The 17,500-nt window shown below is 41.7% G+C and overlaps 1 protein-coding gene across 1 annotated transcript in view; it reads right to left on the reverse strand.

Annotated features, from left to right (window-relative positions):
- LOC311246179 (acetylcholine receptor subunit beta-like) overlaps nt 1-17,500 on the reverse strand; it is a gene marked incomplete at its 5' end in the record, with an annotated part of 71,209 nt that overhangs the window by 5,539 nt on the left and 48,170 nt on the right. The window contains 2 exons of the mRNA XM_084336297.1: nt 704-813; nt 2,942-2,986. Coding sequence (XP_084192423.1) covers nt 704-813; nt 2,942-2,986 — 155 coding nt within the window. The remainder of the gene's footprint in view (nt 1-703; nt 814-2,941; nt 2,987-17,500) is intronic.

The following is a 17,500-nucleotide window of genomic DNA, read 5'->3' on the forward strand; positions in this document are numbered from 1 at the left end:
ATCCAAATACAGAGAGGGAGAGAGAGAGAGAGAGAGAGGAGAGAGAGGAGAGGAGAGAGAGAGAGGAGAGGAGAGAGAGAGAGGAGAGAGAGAGGAGAGAGAGAGAGAGAGAGAGAGAGAGAGAGAGAGAGAGAGAGGGAGAGAGAGAGAGAGAGAGAGAGAGAGAGAGAGAGAGACGGACAGACAAGACAGGTGGACAGGTAGACCGGTGGACATCCTTTCCAAAACCACCCGCTTCAAAGACAGCTTCTTCCCCACCGCCATTCGGACCCTGAACTCCCTTGGCCCCCCTCTCCCCCTTCCGCCCCCACACTAACCAAGCTCCTGACAGATGGACTAGATCTTCTGTGTGTTTATGTTGTGCTATGTTGTGCTGTGCTGTATTTATGTATTTATTGTGTCATGTTGTACTGTATTATGTATCCACCCTGGCCTGTACCGAACAAGAATACCACCAACCTGGTTGCATGGCAATAAAGGAAACTTGAACTTGAACTTGATATGAATCCCTACTATGCTATCTAATAGTTGTCCATAGATAATGATAATCCATAATATAAATAAATGTACTCCATACTGTTCTAAAATCCATATTTAATGGTTCAGGAAACCTCAAAACTGAATCTAGGGATCAACTTCAGCCGACTTTTCTGCGTTTGTGTCAAGGAGTGCTCATGCTAGTGCACTAAACACAGGTGCTTACTTGTTGATGAGGACGATGTCAGGAAGCCAGACTTTCATAGCCGGGATACGAATCACATTGATCCCATCATAGTCCTTAGGTTCCCATGTAAACCGATGGTCTGTCCACTCCTGTCAGAATGTAGTCACAAAGGTCAGTGTGTGTGTCCATGCCGGTGTGTATGTGTGTGTCCGTGCCTCTCTGTGTGTGTTTATGTTTGTGAGTTAGGGCTGTCCTCGACTTAAAGGTCCCTCCACTCAAATGCTTTTTTCTACAGTTAACTCCTCTTGGAGGCACGATTTTGACTACAAGACTACAGATTGTTATTTCTGCAGAACTTGTCACCCGAGTGCCCATAGTGCTTGTCTGTACTTCCTCAAAGTTCTGAGCCGCCTGTGTGACGCAACTAGTCCTGTGAATGCTAACTGCTAACATGAAATGCTAACATGAAATGCTAACTGCTAACATGAAATGCTAACTGCTAACATGAAATGCTAACATGAATGCTAACTGCTAACATGAAATGCTAACTGCTAACATGAAATGCTAACATGAAATGCTAACATCTAATGATCTATGCACAAAAGCTGTATTTCCCCCCGAGCAAATCTTAGTTATAACAAACATTGTGTAAGCTAAGAAGCGTTGTGTTTGGGTGAAACCAATTGTTGGCGAACAATTTAGGTGGAAAAATGGAAAGTTAACAGAGAATTGCATTCTTAATGAGGCCAAAGGTGTAGGGATGCCGCTATTGCCCTTTTCAGTAGTTTACTGAACACTGGTGGGAGAACCATACCAGACAGATTGTTATTTAATATACAACATTGATAAAAACATGTGTGGAGGAGATCTTTAAGAAATTCTTTATTCGACAAATAGTCATGGGACTTTGCAGACGAGTCGATTTAATCAACACATCTGTAAAATTGTGTTTCCCACAAGCAATCACACAGAAATACTGTATTAAATTGAGTGCTTACTAGAGATGTGCTTATCATAAAATTAACCCATTCAGCGTGGAAGAAAGAATAAAAAACAATTAATTGACTAACAAAGTCGACTAAGACCAAACCAACCGATTAACCGATCATTGACTAGGCCTAAAAAAATAATGGTTTGTTTCCGGTTGCCGACCGACCCTGCCGATTTAGGTGCGACCCAATATATTTTATGAATTAAAAAAAAAAAAAAATAAAAAAATTGTATCCGTTTTATTTTCTTTTTTTAATAAAGTTTCATAGAAATCTTAGTCAAACCTTTACTATTATGGATATTAAACATGCTGGCAGAGTACATGCATCCATGTTGTTGTGAACATTTTAATTAAATAAAGAAATTCCCTATTCATAGTCGCCGTGGGAAAGAATAAAATAAAAAATAAAATAAAATAAATGCCCTACCTACCCATGGCCTTAACTGACAACCAACAGGAAACAAACAATATTTTTTGTTATGCCCTAAGAGGGGGCAGCCATATTGTGCATATTTGTTTTCTTGTGTTCATGTGTATGTGTGTATGTACTCAAGTACCTCACAAAAGGAAATACTCAAAAACTCAGAAAAAGGAGGGATTAAACAACAGCTGGTTGTGACCAAGCAATCTGATTGGCCGAGAGCCGAGTATCCTTTGCCACGACCTTCGCTTAGCAACGCATGTAAAGAGCTACAATTAAGTTAACTCTTCATCGAAACTTGATATCTCTGCGTTTCATTCACAACGTGAAATCAGATATTGTTTAAACACTATTCTATAGAAGCAGCAGTAGAACACTTGATGTAAGATCACGGCTGTGATGCTCAAGTCAATCTATTGCTTCGATTAATAAAGAAGAAAAAAGCTCCATTAGAGTGAGAGAAACAGAGAGACAGGAGGGGAAACTTTCCAATTAGAAACGTAACCTGTTGGGCGTTTCATCTATTTATTTCACAGTCTCTCGCCACAGTGATCAGTTAACGCTGGGGATGATATCCATGTGCATTTTTCCATGCATAAAATCAATCCATTTGCATGATTTTTCATTTCACATAAACTGCGTATTGTAATTCCAAGTGTGTTTCTTTCCGACTGGGGTGAGTATTTGTGTGGAGCGAGCGTTGCTGTGGCATTGAGTCAGAGTACTACTATTACAGAGAGAGAAGGCTCTTATGTTAATGAAATGTAGAACAATTATAACTAGTAAACTAGGAAGTAATAAACATACTGTTCAGACATGGGGAGTCTGTATAGAAGCAAAGGAGAGACACACATAAGTCACTTACCAGGTTCATGACAACGATGGTGCTCATCTCTTCATTTTTCATATTCTAAAGAGGAAAGAAGATATAGGATTAATTAAAGCGTCTGTGTAAATGTTATTATCTGTTAGTTATTGTTATAATTATCAGCAGTATCTGATAATAATAATCGGAGAAACAGTTGATTGTCTTAAAGGTGGAATCTGTAGACCGCCAAACAATGAGCGACCTCTATGCAAAAGACAAGAAGTGTAATATCAAGCCTGGCTCTTTTGCCTAGCCTTTGTGTGGTGTTCGTGTTTTTGTTACTCACCCAATGTTAACATTATTGGGATTTGAATACAATAAAGCCATAGCAATTAATGTAAAAACACTTAACAGATGTTAACTTTATTTAAATGGTAAATGGCTGCATATATATAGCGCTTTTATCCAAAGCGCTTTACAATTTGTTCCTAAAAATCTTTCCCCATTCACTCACACACCGATGGCGGAGGCAACCATGCGAGGTGCCAACCTGCTCATCGGGAGCAATTAGGGGTTAAGTGTCTTGCTTAACTCATTCAGCGCCAGTCACGATGATAGTCGGGTTAACTCGCCATCGCTTGAGTGCCAGACCAGAGTATAGTCGGGTTTTAATCGTTATTTCTTTTATTAGCGATATCCATTCATTTTCATCCATCCAGCCTGATGTTATCGTTGGGAATAGGTCTGAGCTCGCAAAAGGGCAAATACCACCGCCTACGCCTTCCAGTTGGTATTGCACCCCATTGGGAATGGTCTAGTTTCTTTTCTGGGACGATTCAAGCCGTGCAGGCAGGGTTTAAATACTCAGGCGAGGTAATCTGTTTCAACGATACATCTGCGAGGCTTCTCCCCCCCCCCCCCCCCCCCCCCCTCAATATGCAATGCTGTTGAACGTGGCACGGACCTCCGTGCCCAGTACTTCAAATGGCGATGAGATAATTGGATTATTTCTTTTGCATTACATCAGATACAAGGTAAGAACACTACCGTAATTTTCGCACTATAAGCCGTACCTGAATATAAGCCGCAGCAGCTAAATTGAATGTGTACATATATAAGTGTTAAGTGTTTTAATGTTTATTTTTATTTTTTATAAATGTTTTTACTTTCCATTTTTCATACATAGAACAAGACATCACAATACAATAACATTGACAATAACAATAATAATAACAGTGACAACCAATGTTCCATCTGAAATCGGTCGCGATTTTATTTTTATTTTTTTTATACTTTTTTTTTTTATTCAACAAACATGACCATGTTCACGTCTTAAACTCATACTGAGGCTTTAGTTTTGGTTTAGTTTTAAATTGCATATCATCATTCATTTATTTATTGTCACACAGAGCAGAAGAATTTAGCAAAAAAAAACAATAGTATCCAGCATCAGAACGGCAGACCAGCCACACTCTCAGACCTAAACGCATTTCCTTTGATTTAATTATACATCAAATAATTTATGTCAAGGATTGCAATGCCTCGCTTGAATGAAGTTAACTTTTCACCTGGATAACGTCAACATTCAGGGTGAATGTAATATGAGAAATTGGGATAAAAAAAAAATATATATATATATATTATTTTTTTTTATTTTTTTTTTTTTGATCGGATCGGGAAAGATCGGTATCGGCAGATACTCAAAATCACATGATCTGGATCGGATCGGGAGCAAAAAAATGTGATCGGGACATCCCTAACCATCCCTAACCCTGTTGCGTGTGACGTTACCAAGAGAAGCCCCGCTTTCAGTGCTTTGTGGGCAGCGCTACTGCACGCTCACACAGACACACACAACAGATGAGGAAGTGGACAGATCCGACCAGCATCGCTGGCTCCTCACAATGCAAACGCGAAAATGTACATTACAGATGAACTGCAGAGAAAACTTCCAATTTATCATCCCGGTCGAGACTAATTGGAAGCGGAGTGCAACGCGTGCAAAGCTTGACCATATGTTTATGTGTCTAATAAAGGTGCTGGCGATCTCAAAGCTCACATGGACACAGCAAAATAATTACAAACAAAGCAGTGCGAGGCGAGAGTTTGATGGCAAAGTTGACCGAATTGATTGAAGAATGCAGCTATACAGAGAGAGAAAGAAAATAATTTAAAACTATGCCTCAAAATGATGTTTTGGTTTGATAAGATGCTTATGATACAATCATTCTAAGGATTATGTGTGTAATAAATTAGTTTAGTACACTAATTGCAACAAATCTGAAACTGCATAGTGCACTTTTAAATTAGTATCTTTGTGAGGTTACTGTTTTATAATTTACATTACATTGAAAAGATAAAGATATATTTTTTAAAGCTGGATTTTCTAATACAGAAGAGGTATTATTTAGAACATTACATAATATTTTTCTTGTTATTTATTTTGTCCAGTAAGACTTGAAAATATATATTATTTTGTCATAGGTTGATTTAGTTATTTTCTTGCGATTACTTTAGGCATAATACAGCATGTTGAGTAACTTTGGTTATATAGAGATATTATTTTGTTATATAAAATAATATAAACAATAATTTTATATCCATACAGAGGAGGTATACTTTAAATATATTATAATGATAAGGCATCTTTGAGTAAACTTTGATTAAGTATCTTGAGGCTGAAGGCAGAGTGTCCTCTTTAAAAAAAATCACAATATGGTCACCCTTGAAGTCGCATTATAATTCACTTAATAAAATAATGACGAGTCAGCCTCCTAAAAAGACAAAAGTTAGTGACACGACTCACACCGCCGCCGCCAACCCAGCCAAAGTAAGGACTATGCTCTGTATCGTCAATCAATGGTCAAATAAATATTTGATTAAGGAATATAATATGCCTTTTTGTATTATTTCTCTGTGTATCAGCAAAATGTATATATTTTTATGTTAGACATTAAGTGAAATTAAGATTCTCAGATTTTTTACAAACCGCCGCATATCAACTAACCGGTTAATCGGCAGGTGACGTATGTTGCTCAGTAGTTGCTGATGTCTGCTCAGGAGGTTTGAGTGTTTGCTCAGACCAAAAAATAATTAGAGGGAACATTGGAGACAACTACAATAATAACAGCACAAGAGACAGGCAAACAAGAAAGTAAAATAATAAAAATAAAATGTAAAATAAATGTGGCTCTTATGTGTGTGCATTACCTATGTGTGCTATATATGTGTGTTCTACCTACCCATGTGTGCGTGTGCATTACCTATGTGCATGTTTTATGTGTGATTGTTTGATATGTGTCATAATCACAGCACGGGCATACTTCACTCCCCCTCCTTTTCCCCTCACGTCCTCCACACGCTCCTCTTCATCCCCCTCTCCATCCACTACACACTCCTCCTCATCCTCTCCTTCTCCATCCACCCTTCCCTTTACCCTCATACGCCCAGCTGCACTCCATCCCCCTAATTCACACACGGTCAGGCACCTCACTCTCCACAGCTGCACTCAATCCTCCCCTGATGGGGGTAGAGCTGCCGCGGTATTGCTGTTTTCCTTACCGCACACATTTGCAAAATATTTCCTACCGCCGCGGTATTACCGCACACACACACAAAAAAAAAGTTTGAATGCATTTTTTTTGTAGTCTACTCTTTATATAGCATATAGCCTGCCTCTAGTCTAAATGTCTATCTTTAGAGGATGACTTTGCAGCATGGATATTGTTTGGGATTCGGCATGCACGCATTCGTTATCAAAAGTGAAACACGGATTCGAAGTCTCCCCTCGGTGTCGCGCCCGCCGGTTACCCCCCCGACCCTTTCTTCTTATTATTATTATAACGTTACTACTTATGATTACAAAGGTATTCGATTTGTGGCATTAACGTTAGTATAGTTACAGGTTCGTATTTACCGGACCACATAGCAAGGCAAGCGTTACTCAATTAATATCTAAGTTCCTTTCTTTGCTCAGAGCGTGCCGAGTTGTACCCATTCTGCGGTCTGTTAATAAAGTTTTCAATCAGACAAGTGTATAGAACGAAGGGCTTTTATTATAACATTTCGTTGCAGTATAATCATTATGCCTCGTTCCCTGAGGAGCGACGGCGTCGGTAATCCACTCCGGTCTCCGGTGGGAGCTAACGTACTATTAGCCGTGTTGTGATGGCTGAGATTCAGGAAGTAAACGCACTGCAAGATGCTCCAAGCATGTGACGCGTATCTCTTCTGACCAATCAGTGGTCTGCAGTGTTTCATGTGACTTTTCTGGTACCCAATAGGGTCGCTTGGAATCTCGACAGAGAAGTAGGGTATATCTGCAGAGCCGCAAGCCCAACGAGAGCGTAATAATAATGATAATATAATAAAAAACAGCGGTGATGCCGGTATTCAGCCCAACGCTGCGGTGGGCATGATGTAACAGCGATACCGCGGTAATACCGATACCGCGGCAGCTCTAGATGGGGGGACTACTTCTACTCCTCGACGCTGACCAGAAGCTGTCGTGGTATTAATGACCACTACCCAGGTACGACGTCTCTGCCTAAAGCTCTGCTGGATTCCAACCTTGTATTTGCCTACTCTAACCTGTTCTCTCATGTGCCCCAAAGGACCGCCGTCCCTGCCTGGACGTCTCCTGTCCCCGAAGAGGAACACTTGTTCTCCCGCTGCAGCCCAGCAGCTTCCAAGACAAGCACAAGGACCGATTGCTCGCTCGCTGCCGCCACGGCAGCCACAAGACAGAACATAACCCCGTTCTATTCCCCCCAATTCCTGTGTTGCTCATTTGACAATTAAACACCCTTGAAACCGCTCCTATCTCCTCTCGTGTATTCAGCAATTGGGCTGTGCTCCAGACCCCAGTTCTCACAATATGCCTGTGTAAATTACGCTTGCATGTTGCATGTGTGTGAGTGATGTGTGTTCTAGGGCTGTCCTCGACTAAGGATTTGGATGGTCGACTAGGATTGGCCAAAATTTGCCGTTAGTCGACTATTGGTCGACTTAAAAAAAAATATATATATATATATATATATATAATATTTGTAATTTAAAAAAAAAATTATCATTCCATTTGGGCTGTGGGGGGTGCTTAATGTCTGAAGGAGTCGACTGAAGGCTTCTTGTCCTCTGCAAAAGCATGCAATTGGTCCACTGATGGATACATCTTGATATTTGTCTAGTCTAGTGTGTTCATTAGATGGGTGAAATCCTCTTTCAGTGCCTCTGTGCCTGTTTTCGTAGGCAGTTAGCCTCTGGTATGCATGCCATTAGCGTTAGCCACGCTTCTAGGCCTCTTTTCTTTTGGAAAGAATGATACATTTTTTTTTAATTATATTCGACTAAGAGGTTGGCCAGTCGACTACGGCTCCTTTCGACCGATTAGTCGACTAATCGATTAATAGGGGTCAGCCCTAGTGTGTTCTATGTGTGTGCATGCGTATATGTGTGGTGTGAGCGTGTGTATGTGTGCATGTATATGTAAGCACATTTACATTAATTACGGTTCCCTCTGCAACAATACCAGCACAATCAGACAAAAACAAGGCAGCATTGGTCTATAGGGAGGTTATGGGTAATGGGGAAATCCGGCGAGTACAGTGGTGGATAGCGCAGGTCCAATATGTGATAGATATGGGTCCCATATTTCATAAAATGTGTCCAACTTGGAGTGCAGCATGCACGTGATATATTCACAGGGAATGCATTCCATTATGATATTGTTGATGGGACCTCTTCCTTGATCCAGAACAACAGAATGTTCTTCCTAGCAGCAAATCAACAGATTGAACAGTCTCTTATGTTTGAAATTGGCAATATGAATATCTGGGAGGCCTAGTAAGAGGCAGAGGGGATCCAGTTCGATGGGGGTCTGAAATATGTCAGGCCTAGTAAGAGGCAGAGGGGATCCAGTTCGATGGGGGTCTGAAATATGTCAGATAGTTCCCCAAGATGTCGAACCAATAGCTCTGAAGCTTTACACAGGTCCAAAAGCAGTGGACGTGGTTTCCAGTCTCTATCTTGCATTTAAAGCAGAGTGGGGATGTATTGGGATCCATTTTACTCTTAAGGGCAGGGGTAATATGAATGCGGTGCAAGATTCTAACTTGGATAGCCTTGGTGCGGTTGCAAAAAGAGATTTTTTTTGCGTAGGTCCATGCATCCTGCCAGTCTACATCCCTGATCTCTATGTAAAAATATCCTACTTTCACCTCCGCAACATCGCAAAAATCCGTCACTGCCTCTCCCCCCCCGCTGCTGAATCCCTCATTCACGCCTTCATCTCCTCCCGCCTGGACTACTGCAACTCCCTCCTCACTGGTATCACCTCCCGCACCCTCCATAACCTGCAAATGGTCCAAAATTCAGCCGCCCGCCTCCTCACTAACACCCGGTCCCGCGAACACATCACTCATGTCCTCCACTCCCTCCACTGGCTCCCGATCAAACACAGCATTAACTTTAAAACACTACTCCTCACCTTCAAAGCCCTCCACAGCCTGGCCCCCCCCTACCTGACTGATCTCCTTCTCCCCTACCGCCCCACCCGTTCCCTCCGGTCCTCCTCCACTGCCTCCCTCACTGTCCCGACATCCAAGCTTAAAAACTTCGGAGATCGGGCCTTCTCTCGCACTGCACCCCGACTCTGGAACTCCCTCCCCCAGTCCATCAGAGACTCCCCTACACTCTCCATCTTCAAAGCTCGCCTCAAAACCCACCTGTTCTCCCTTGCCTTCAACCCCCCCCACCCCTAAAACCCCCCCTCCCCTCCAACCTGATTGATGTCTGGCTCCAGTCTTTTTTTTTTTGTGTATCAGGCTGTCTCCCCTGTTCCCCCCATGGTCTCATGTTCCTTTTGTTTTTGTTTCTTTGTTGTTTTTGTTTTTGTTTCTTTGCTTTCGTTTCTTTGTTTGTACTCCTGCTCCCGACTACTGTCAGCGACTTCGGGTTATTGAGAAGCGCTATATAAATTAAATGAATTATTATTATTATTATTATTATTATTATTATTATTATTATTATTATTATTATTATTATTATTATTATTATTATTATTATGTCAAAGTCTTTTTCCCAGGACTGTTTAGTAACAAGGGAAGATAAAGATGAATGAAGGTTTAGAGTACTATAGAAGATAGATATTTGTTTTTTAGGGATCTGTAAGGAGAGGGCTTTCTCCACCTGCGAGGTGGAACTGTTAGTTAACAGTGAGGTGTCCTTGGTGATAAACTGCCTAATTTGTAAGTATCTAAAAAATTCCGTTTTCAATAGGCCATACCGCTGCTGCAGACAAATTAGGGTCTGGCCATCGAACAAGTGGCCAAGATCAATTATGCCCTGCTTATGCCAGGTCTTGAAGCCGCCGCCAATTTGGTCTGGCTTAAAGTCAGGATTGCCTACAATCGGGGTAAGAGGAGAGGTCAGCTTAGCTCGGCCCTCCACCTTACGGACAGTCTTCCAGGCCTTGACGAAGCATAGTGTGATGGGGTTAGAGCATATTTTCCTAACAGACTTAAAGTCTTTGATAAATAGTAGGTTCCACAGGGGGGACTTAGATTGCGAGGATTCAATGTCTAGCCAGATTGATAGCGGGTCTGTTGGTAATGTCTAATATTAGGTAGGTCTAGACCCCCATCTTCACTATCCATCTGTAATTTGACCATTTTCAGACGCGGTTTCTTCCCATTGCAAATTAATGAGCTTAGCCAGCCTTCTAGCACCTTGATAACCTTGTTTGTCAGCAGCACTGGAATCATTTGGAGAGGGTATAATAGTCTGGGGAGTACGTTCATTTTGACGAGGGCTATCCTACCCAGCCAGGAGATTGGTAAAGCGGCCCATCTAACTAAGTCTGCCCTTATGGTGTCTAAAAAGGGGGGAAAGTTGGCCTTAAACAATGTATCATAGGTGGGTGTCACAAATATTCCTAGGTAAACAAAGCCGGAGGGCGACCAGCGAAATGGGAAGGGCTCGGGCAGGATCGGAATGGATTTAAGTGTCCCAAGTGGCATTGCTTCGGATTTGGAAACATTTATTTTGTACCCCGAGAAGGTTCCAAATGTGGAGATAATGCGGGTTAGGCATGGGATGGAAGAGTCAGGTTTAGATATAAAGATCAGTACGTTTAAAGGTTTGTAAAGCTATTTTTGAAAACTACAAGGGTGAATAACACTGTTTTGTTTTGTTTTTTTTCTTTTAGAATACTGTTTTGGAATCTACATTTTAGTATTTTTTTGTAAAGCTACATTTTGAAAAACTACAAGGATGAATAATACTGTTTTGCTTGCTTTTTTTTTCTTTTCTTTAGATACTGTTTTGGAGTCTAAATGTTTGTATTTTTTGGTAAGAATATAGGACAGGCACATATAAGCACTATGCTTCAGTCTGTACCTTTTCAGTCACTGTAAATAATCAAATATTGATAAATGATGATGTATATTGTACTGTGTGTGATGATGATTGAAAAAATAAACTACTACTACTACGTCGTCCACGTAAAGAGTGATTTTGTGTTCCCTCTCACCCACTCTAATACCTGAGATCTCGGCTGACTGCCTTATGGCCTGAGCGAGTGGTTCTATGGCCATGTCAAATAGTAACCCCTTGGGGGTTCCCCCGTTGTAGAGTAAAGTTGTTAGACCTAAGCCCGTTAGTCAGGACCGCCGCCATCCGTGAGTTGTAAAGAACCTTGACCCAGTCAATAAAAGTGTTTCCTAGGCCAAATTCAGCGAGGGTTAGAAACAAATACGGCCATTCTACACGGTCGAATGCCTTCTCCGCGTCGAGAGACAGAACCACCGCGGGGTGGTCTGTCTCACGAGTCATTTGGATGATATTAAGGAGCCGTCTCATGTTGTCGGTAGAGTTCCTACCCTTAATAAAACCAGTCTGATCTTCGTTAATAATAAAAGGGAGTACTTTTTCTAGGTGCATGGACAGGATCTTGGAGAGTAATTTTTGGTCAGAATTAAGTAGGGCTATAGGCCTATAGGAGGCGCACTTTTCAGGGCATTTACCCTTTTTAAGGAGAAGGCAAATATTAGCCTCCCGTAGGGACTGGGGTAATATCCCAACCTCAGAGGAGTGATTAAGCATTGCCAGCAGGGGATCCAAGAGAATATGACAGAATTCCTTATAGAATTCGCATCCGAAACCGTCCGGGCCCGGAGCCTTACCAGATGACATACCCTTAAGGGCGCACAGAGCTTCTTCCTTCGTAATTGGGGCGTTAAGGAGCAAGTTCTGATCTTTCGATACCTTAGGGAGGTGCAAGTCAGCGAAAAAAGCTTGCATGTCAGAGAGAGCACCATCGGGTCGTTCAGTCCTATAGAGTTGGGCATAGAAAGAGGCAAACTCTTTATTAATAGTTTTGGTGTCAAAGGACCTGACCCCGTTGGAGTCCGAGATTGAGGCTATTACTTGGGTGTCAGCCCTTTTTTTCCCCAAGTTAGCTAGGCACCTACCAGGCTTGTCACTGTGTTCGTACATTCTCTGTCTGGCAAATTTAAGAGAGTATTCGGCGTCCTGGATCAGAAGAGTGTTTAACGCGGTTCTGGTGGCCGTAAGCTCTATAAGCACAGCCAGGGCTGGGTTTGAAACATGTTGATTCTCAAGGTCGGCTAGTTTGGATTCAAGAAGTTTGCATTGTTCATTTTTCTTGCGTTTCTTGGATCATACGTAAGACATAATCAGTCCGCGAGAAAATACCTTGGATGTTTCCCAGAGCAGAGACGGGTTATCCGTAGAATGCAAGTTAATTGAGTAGAACATTTTAAATTCCGATTCGAAATAAGAGACAAACATATCATCCTTGAGGAGGTATGGGTTGAGACGCCAACGCCTCGACAGTGCCCTCTCTTCTGACAGGGAGTAGACCAGATATATAGGGCCGTGATCTGATAAAACAATACTTCCGATTGTGCAGGACGATACTAGAAAGAGCTTAGAGCAGTGGTCACCAACCTTTTTAAGCCCAAGATCACTTTTTTTTTGGTGAAGGCAAGATCTACCTATTGAAGCGTTGAGAGAAAAAGACAGCCAAGATTGTACTTTAAACTAAATTACTTTTATTTGCCTGTATTCTAATTACATGCAATGTCAAAGTAGAACTGTAATATGTACTCTCAGTCAGTGCTAAGTGCAGCATCACTCTTCACATCAAAACATAAGTAGAACTGTAACATGTACTCTCAGTCAGTGCTAAGTGCAGCATCACTCTTCACATCAAAACACAAGTAGAACTGTAATATGTACTCTCAGTCAGTGCTAACTGCAGCATCACTCTTCACATCAAAACATAAGTCGAACTGTAATATGTACTCTCAGTCAGTGCTAAGTGCAGCATCACTCTTCACATCAAAACATAAGTAGAACTGTAACATGTACTCTCAGTCAGTGCTAAGTGCAGCATCACTCTTCACATCAAAACATAAGTAGAACTGTAACATGTACTCTCAGTCAGTGCTAAGTGCAGCATCACTCTTCACATCAAAACATAAGTAGAACTGTAACATGTACTCTCAGTCAGTGCTAAGTGCAGCATCACTCTTCAAAACATAAGTAGAACTGTAATATGTACTCTCAGTCAGTGCTAACTGCAGCATCACTCTTCACATCAAAACATAAGTAGATCTGTAATATGTACTCTCAGTCAGTGCTAAGTGCAGCATCACTCTTCACATCAAAACATAAGTAGAACTGTAACATGTACTCTCAGTCAGTGCTAAGTGCAGCATCACTCTTCACATCAAAACACAAGTAGAACTGTAATATGTACTCTCAGTCAGTGCTAACTGCAGCATCACTCTTCACATCAAAACATAAGTAGAACTGTAATGTGGACCTTCTCATATTAACATTGACAAACATATTTACAATTAGCATTTTATAAAGTAGAACTGTATGTCTACTTTCTCAGTCAGTGCTAAGTGCAGCATCACTTTTCACATCAAAACAGTCATGTTTCTCACTCAAGTCACTAAGTCAGTGTGATGGCTGTGACTGGATACTGTCTACAAGTGCTTTGTAGTTAAGCTCATAGCTACTGACTGCCAGTCTGAGACAGTCTGTGAGGTGTCTGTCAGTAAGGTGGCTCCTGTACTTTGATTTGATTATTTTCATCTCACTTTTAGTGCACATGCAGTGAGAAGAGGAAACTTCTCTCTGCTGACAAGTCCCCAAAAGTCACTGTCCCTTGATCTGGCTTTCAGCTCCATGTCATTTTGTAAATCAACCATCTCCATGTCAACTCCACTTTGCAAATTAAATACTTGCTGGAATTTGGCTGCTACCTGCTCTATATCAATGGGCACAAATGGGTTTGAGACAAATGCAGCAATATCTCCCATGACATCGAACTCACCAAAATGCAGATTGAACTCTGTTGCCAGTTTGTCAGCACAGTACTGCTCTTTGGCGCGTAGCTGTCTTTGAAATTTTGGTGGTTGATGTTGTGGTGCCGCTCCAGATTTCCTCTTTTAGGCAGTGCTTGTGTTTGGTTGCACAACATACATACACACTTGTCTTTCACCAGGGTATAGAGAAATTCTTCTTCCCATTCTGGATGGAAATAGTACGTTTTCGCTTTCTTCCGTGGAGCCTCTGCCATGCTAGCGATCTGGCGTCACCACACCTGTCTTTTTTTATGAATTTTGTTTTCGAGTCGCGCACCTCGTATTCTCTTATCTCTGATTGGTCACTTTCATACAGCGTCTGCGACATGCAGAGAGAGAGAGAGAGCGAGAGAGAGAGCGAGAGAGAGAGCGAGAGAGAGAGAGAGGGAGGCGAGTGCAAAACATAGGCTATTTGTGTATTTATTTGTCTCACTTTCTATTTTTTTTGTCGATCAGTACAGATATCCTCATAATATAATTCGTATCAATTAGATATACTATTTGGGCAAAACATAGGCTATTTGTGTATTTATTTGTCTCACTTTCTATTTTTTTTGTCGATCAGTACAGATATCCTCATAATATAATTCGTATCAATTAGATATACTATTTGGGCTTGTTTTTATCCTTATTCTGAAAGAGTTGAACTAATTATTTTCGCTAGCAAGATCTCATTTGATTATTCATTCCATAAGCCTACTGCCAGCAGGCACGTTTAAATAAATATAATCTGATTGATTGGGGTAATGAGGGACTTAAAATTTGCCTATAGATTATGCATTTAACTTGTCGGCGAGGCTATTGAGCCGTACTGCATTGTACCCATTCTGCAATCTGTTAATAAAGTTTTAAATCAATCAATCAATGGCGTTAGAAAATCAGGATTTCTGCGATCGACACCTGCTGTCTTTTCAGCTGAGGCGGCCGCACGCAATTATCCTGAGTCTCAAGTCTGGTTCGAATGAACGAGACTGAATCAGCGTTCGAGGAACAGGAAAATCCCGGATTCAAACATCGGGTTAATTGAATCTGGATAATGGGACTTTTGATCGACTTAGTTGAACCAGGTACGGGGAATAGGGCCCAGGTAATGACACTTTTGTGATTCGAGCTCAGACTCAACAGTGCACAATTAAGAAACAACAATGAATACAAGAATGGTAACGATAAGTAGTAGCTAGTAGTAAGATAAAATAAAATTGTAAATTTTGTGCAATATGGGCCATCTAAGCATGGGCACCTGTGTATGCCAAACAGCACTGTAGTGGACATGTGTCTGTGCTGGCACTGGGCTCTATACCGGTCTAGAGTTGTGTCTGTGTACAATGACTCATCATCAGACTCTGAGTCTGACCCCATCAGTAGGAGGACCATCTTTTTCTTGGGTGGCTCTGGTTCCATGTCCTCTCTGGAGGGCTGTGACCCAGCAGGCTCTCTGTCCTTCAGCAGCTTCCTCAGCTGTTGCCACAGGATCGCAATGCATCGATCCTAAGGTGACGATTCAACTGCATCGATTTGAATATTTTTTTGTTCCCCCTGCCATATTGTATTCAACATTTTCGGGGGAATCAAATGAAGAGATTTCATGATGCATTGAATCGTTGCCTGAATAATCTAAATCTAATGGAATCGTTGTGGGGTCAAATATTTACACCCCTAGTCGAGGCCAATGAGTCTCAGGTTGAAAATCATTCACTGTAATCATTTCTCTTTTAGTAAACATTGAAAGTGGGTCTGACAGACTCAAACACCACACAAGGGCTAGAGGTCGCCGTTTGATGGCAATTTGATGGCAGTACAGATTCTACCTTTAAGAAACACCTTTTTTTTGTATCACTGTGGGAAGGGGGAAAGGAAATTTCACTTCTCTGTATGTCTTGCACATTATGAGAAGGGACAATAAAGCTGACTTTCCAATCCAATCCAACGTTATTTGTATAGCATATTTAAAAACAACATGGTTGACCACAGTGCTTCACAGTAAAAACCATAATATAGTAAAAAAAATTAAAAAAACACAAACACAATACAGAGTACACAGAACTACAAACAAAATTACAGCAGCAGAGTAGACTAAAAAATATTTTAAAGCTAGGGAGAACAAATTTGTTTTAAGGTGACACTTAAACACTGGGAGCGTTGGGGCCAGCCTAATGTGGGGGGGGGGCAACTCGTTCCACAGTTTGGGGGCTGCAACCGCAAATGCACGGTCCCCCCCTGTTTTTTAGCCTGGATTTAGGGACAACAAGGAGGGGTGCAGGATCTCTGTGGGGTAGGGTTTGGCCAGACCATTCATTGCTTTATAAGCAAACAGCAGGACCTTAAAATGTACCCTAAACTGCACAGGCGGCCAATGAAGGGAGGCGAGGACAGGAGTGATGTGCTCCCGTTTGTGTGTCCCGGTCAACAGCCGAGCAGCAGCGTCTTGGACCAGCTGAAGACTCGACAGCGAGGCCTGGCCAACTCCAACATAGAGCGCGTTACAGTAGTCCAGCCGTGTTGTCACAAAGGCATGCACAACTCTCTCAAAGTCTTTAAAGGAGAGAAGAGGCTTGACCTTGGAGAGTTGCTTCAGCTGGAAGAAGCTGGACCTAACCACAGAGTTAATTTGTTTGTCCATTTTAAAATCATTGTCTATTTAGTATTTTCACCCCCAGGTTGGTGACTATGTGGGTTTGACACATGAGTCAAGGGCACCCATGTCTGGAGGTGCGGTACCAGGCTTGCTTGGTCCAAACATAATGACCTCGGTTTTTTTGTAATTAGCCAGCAAAGCTTTAATGTCACTGAGACAGTCTAACAGGGGTTTTAGGGTGTTGGGGTCGTCACGCTTTAAAGGCAGGTATAATTGTAGGTCATCTGCATAAAAATGGAATGAGATGCCATGGTTCTTAATAATAGACCCTAAGGGGAGCAGATACAGAGCGAAGAGGAGGGGCGCCAGAATGGAACCTTGAGGTACACCACAGGGGAGGGAAGCAGATGATGACTGGAAATCGCCCTGACGCACAGAAAAGCTCCTATCCGACAGATATGACCTGAACCACTCTAGAGCAGTACCTCTGATGACTTTGACCACCTCAAAACGTCTACAGGTTGGCACTGCAGTCTATTTTTAATCACTCATGTTATAGCTAATATTTATCTCGACTGTTCCTTGCTTGTCTTTCGTTGGTTTGTTTTAAGGTTAGTGTGTATTGATGAATGTTACCAACTCACT

The sequence above is a fragment of the Notolepis coatsorum genome, assembly GCF_963971535.1.
Source record: "Notolepis coatsorum genome assembly, chromosome: 1".
NCBI classification, from domain to species: Eukaryota; Metazoa; Chordata; class Actinopteri; order Aulopiformes; family Paralepididae; genus Notolepis; species Notolepis coatsorum.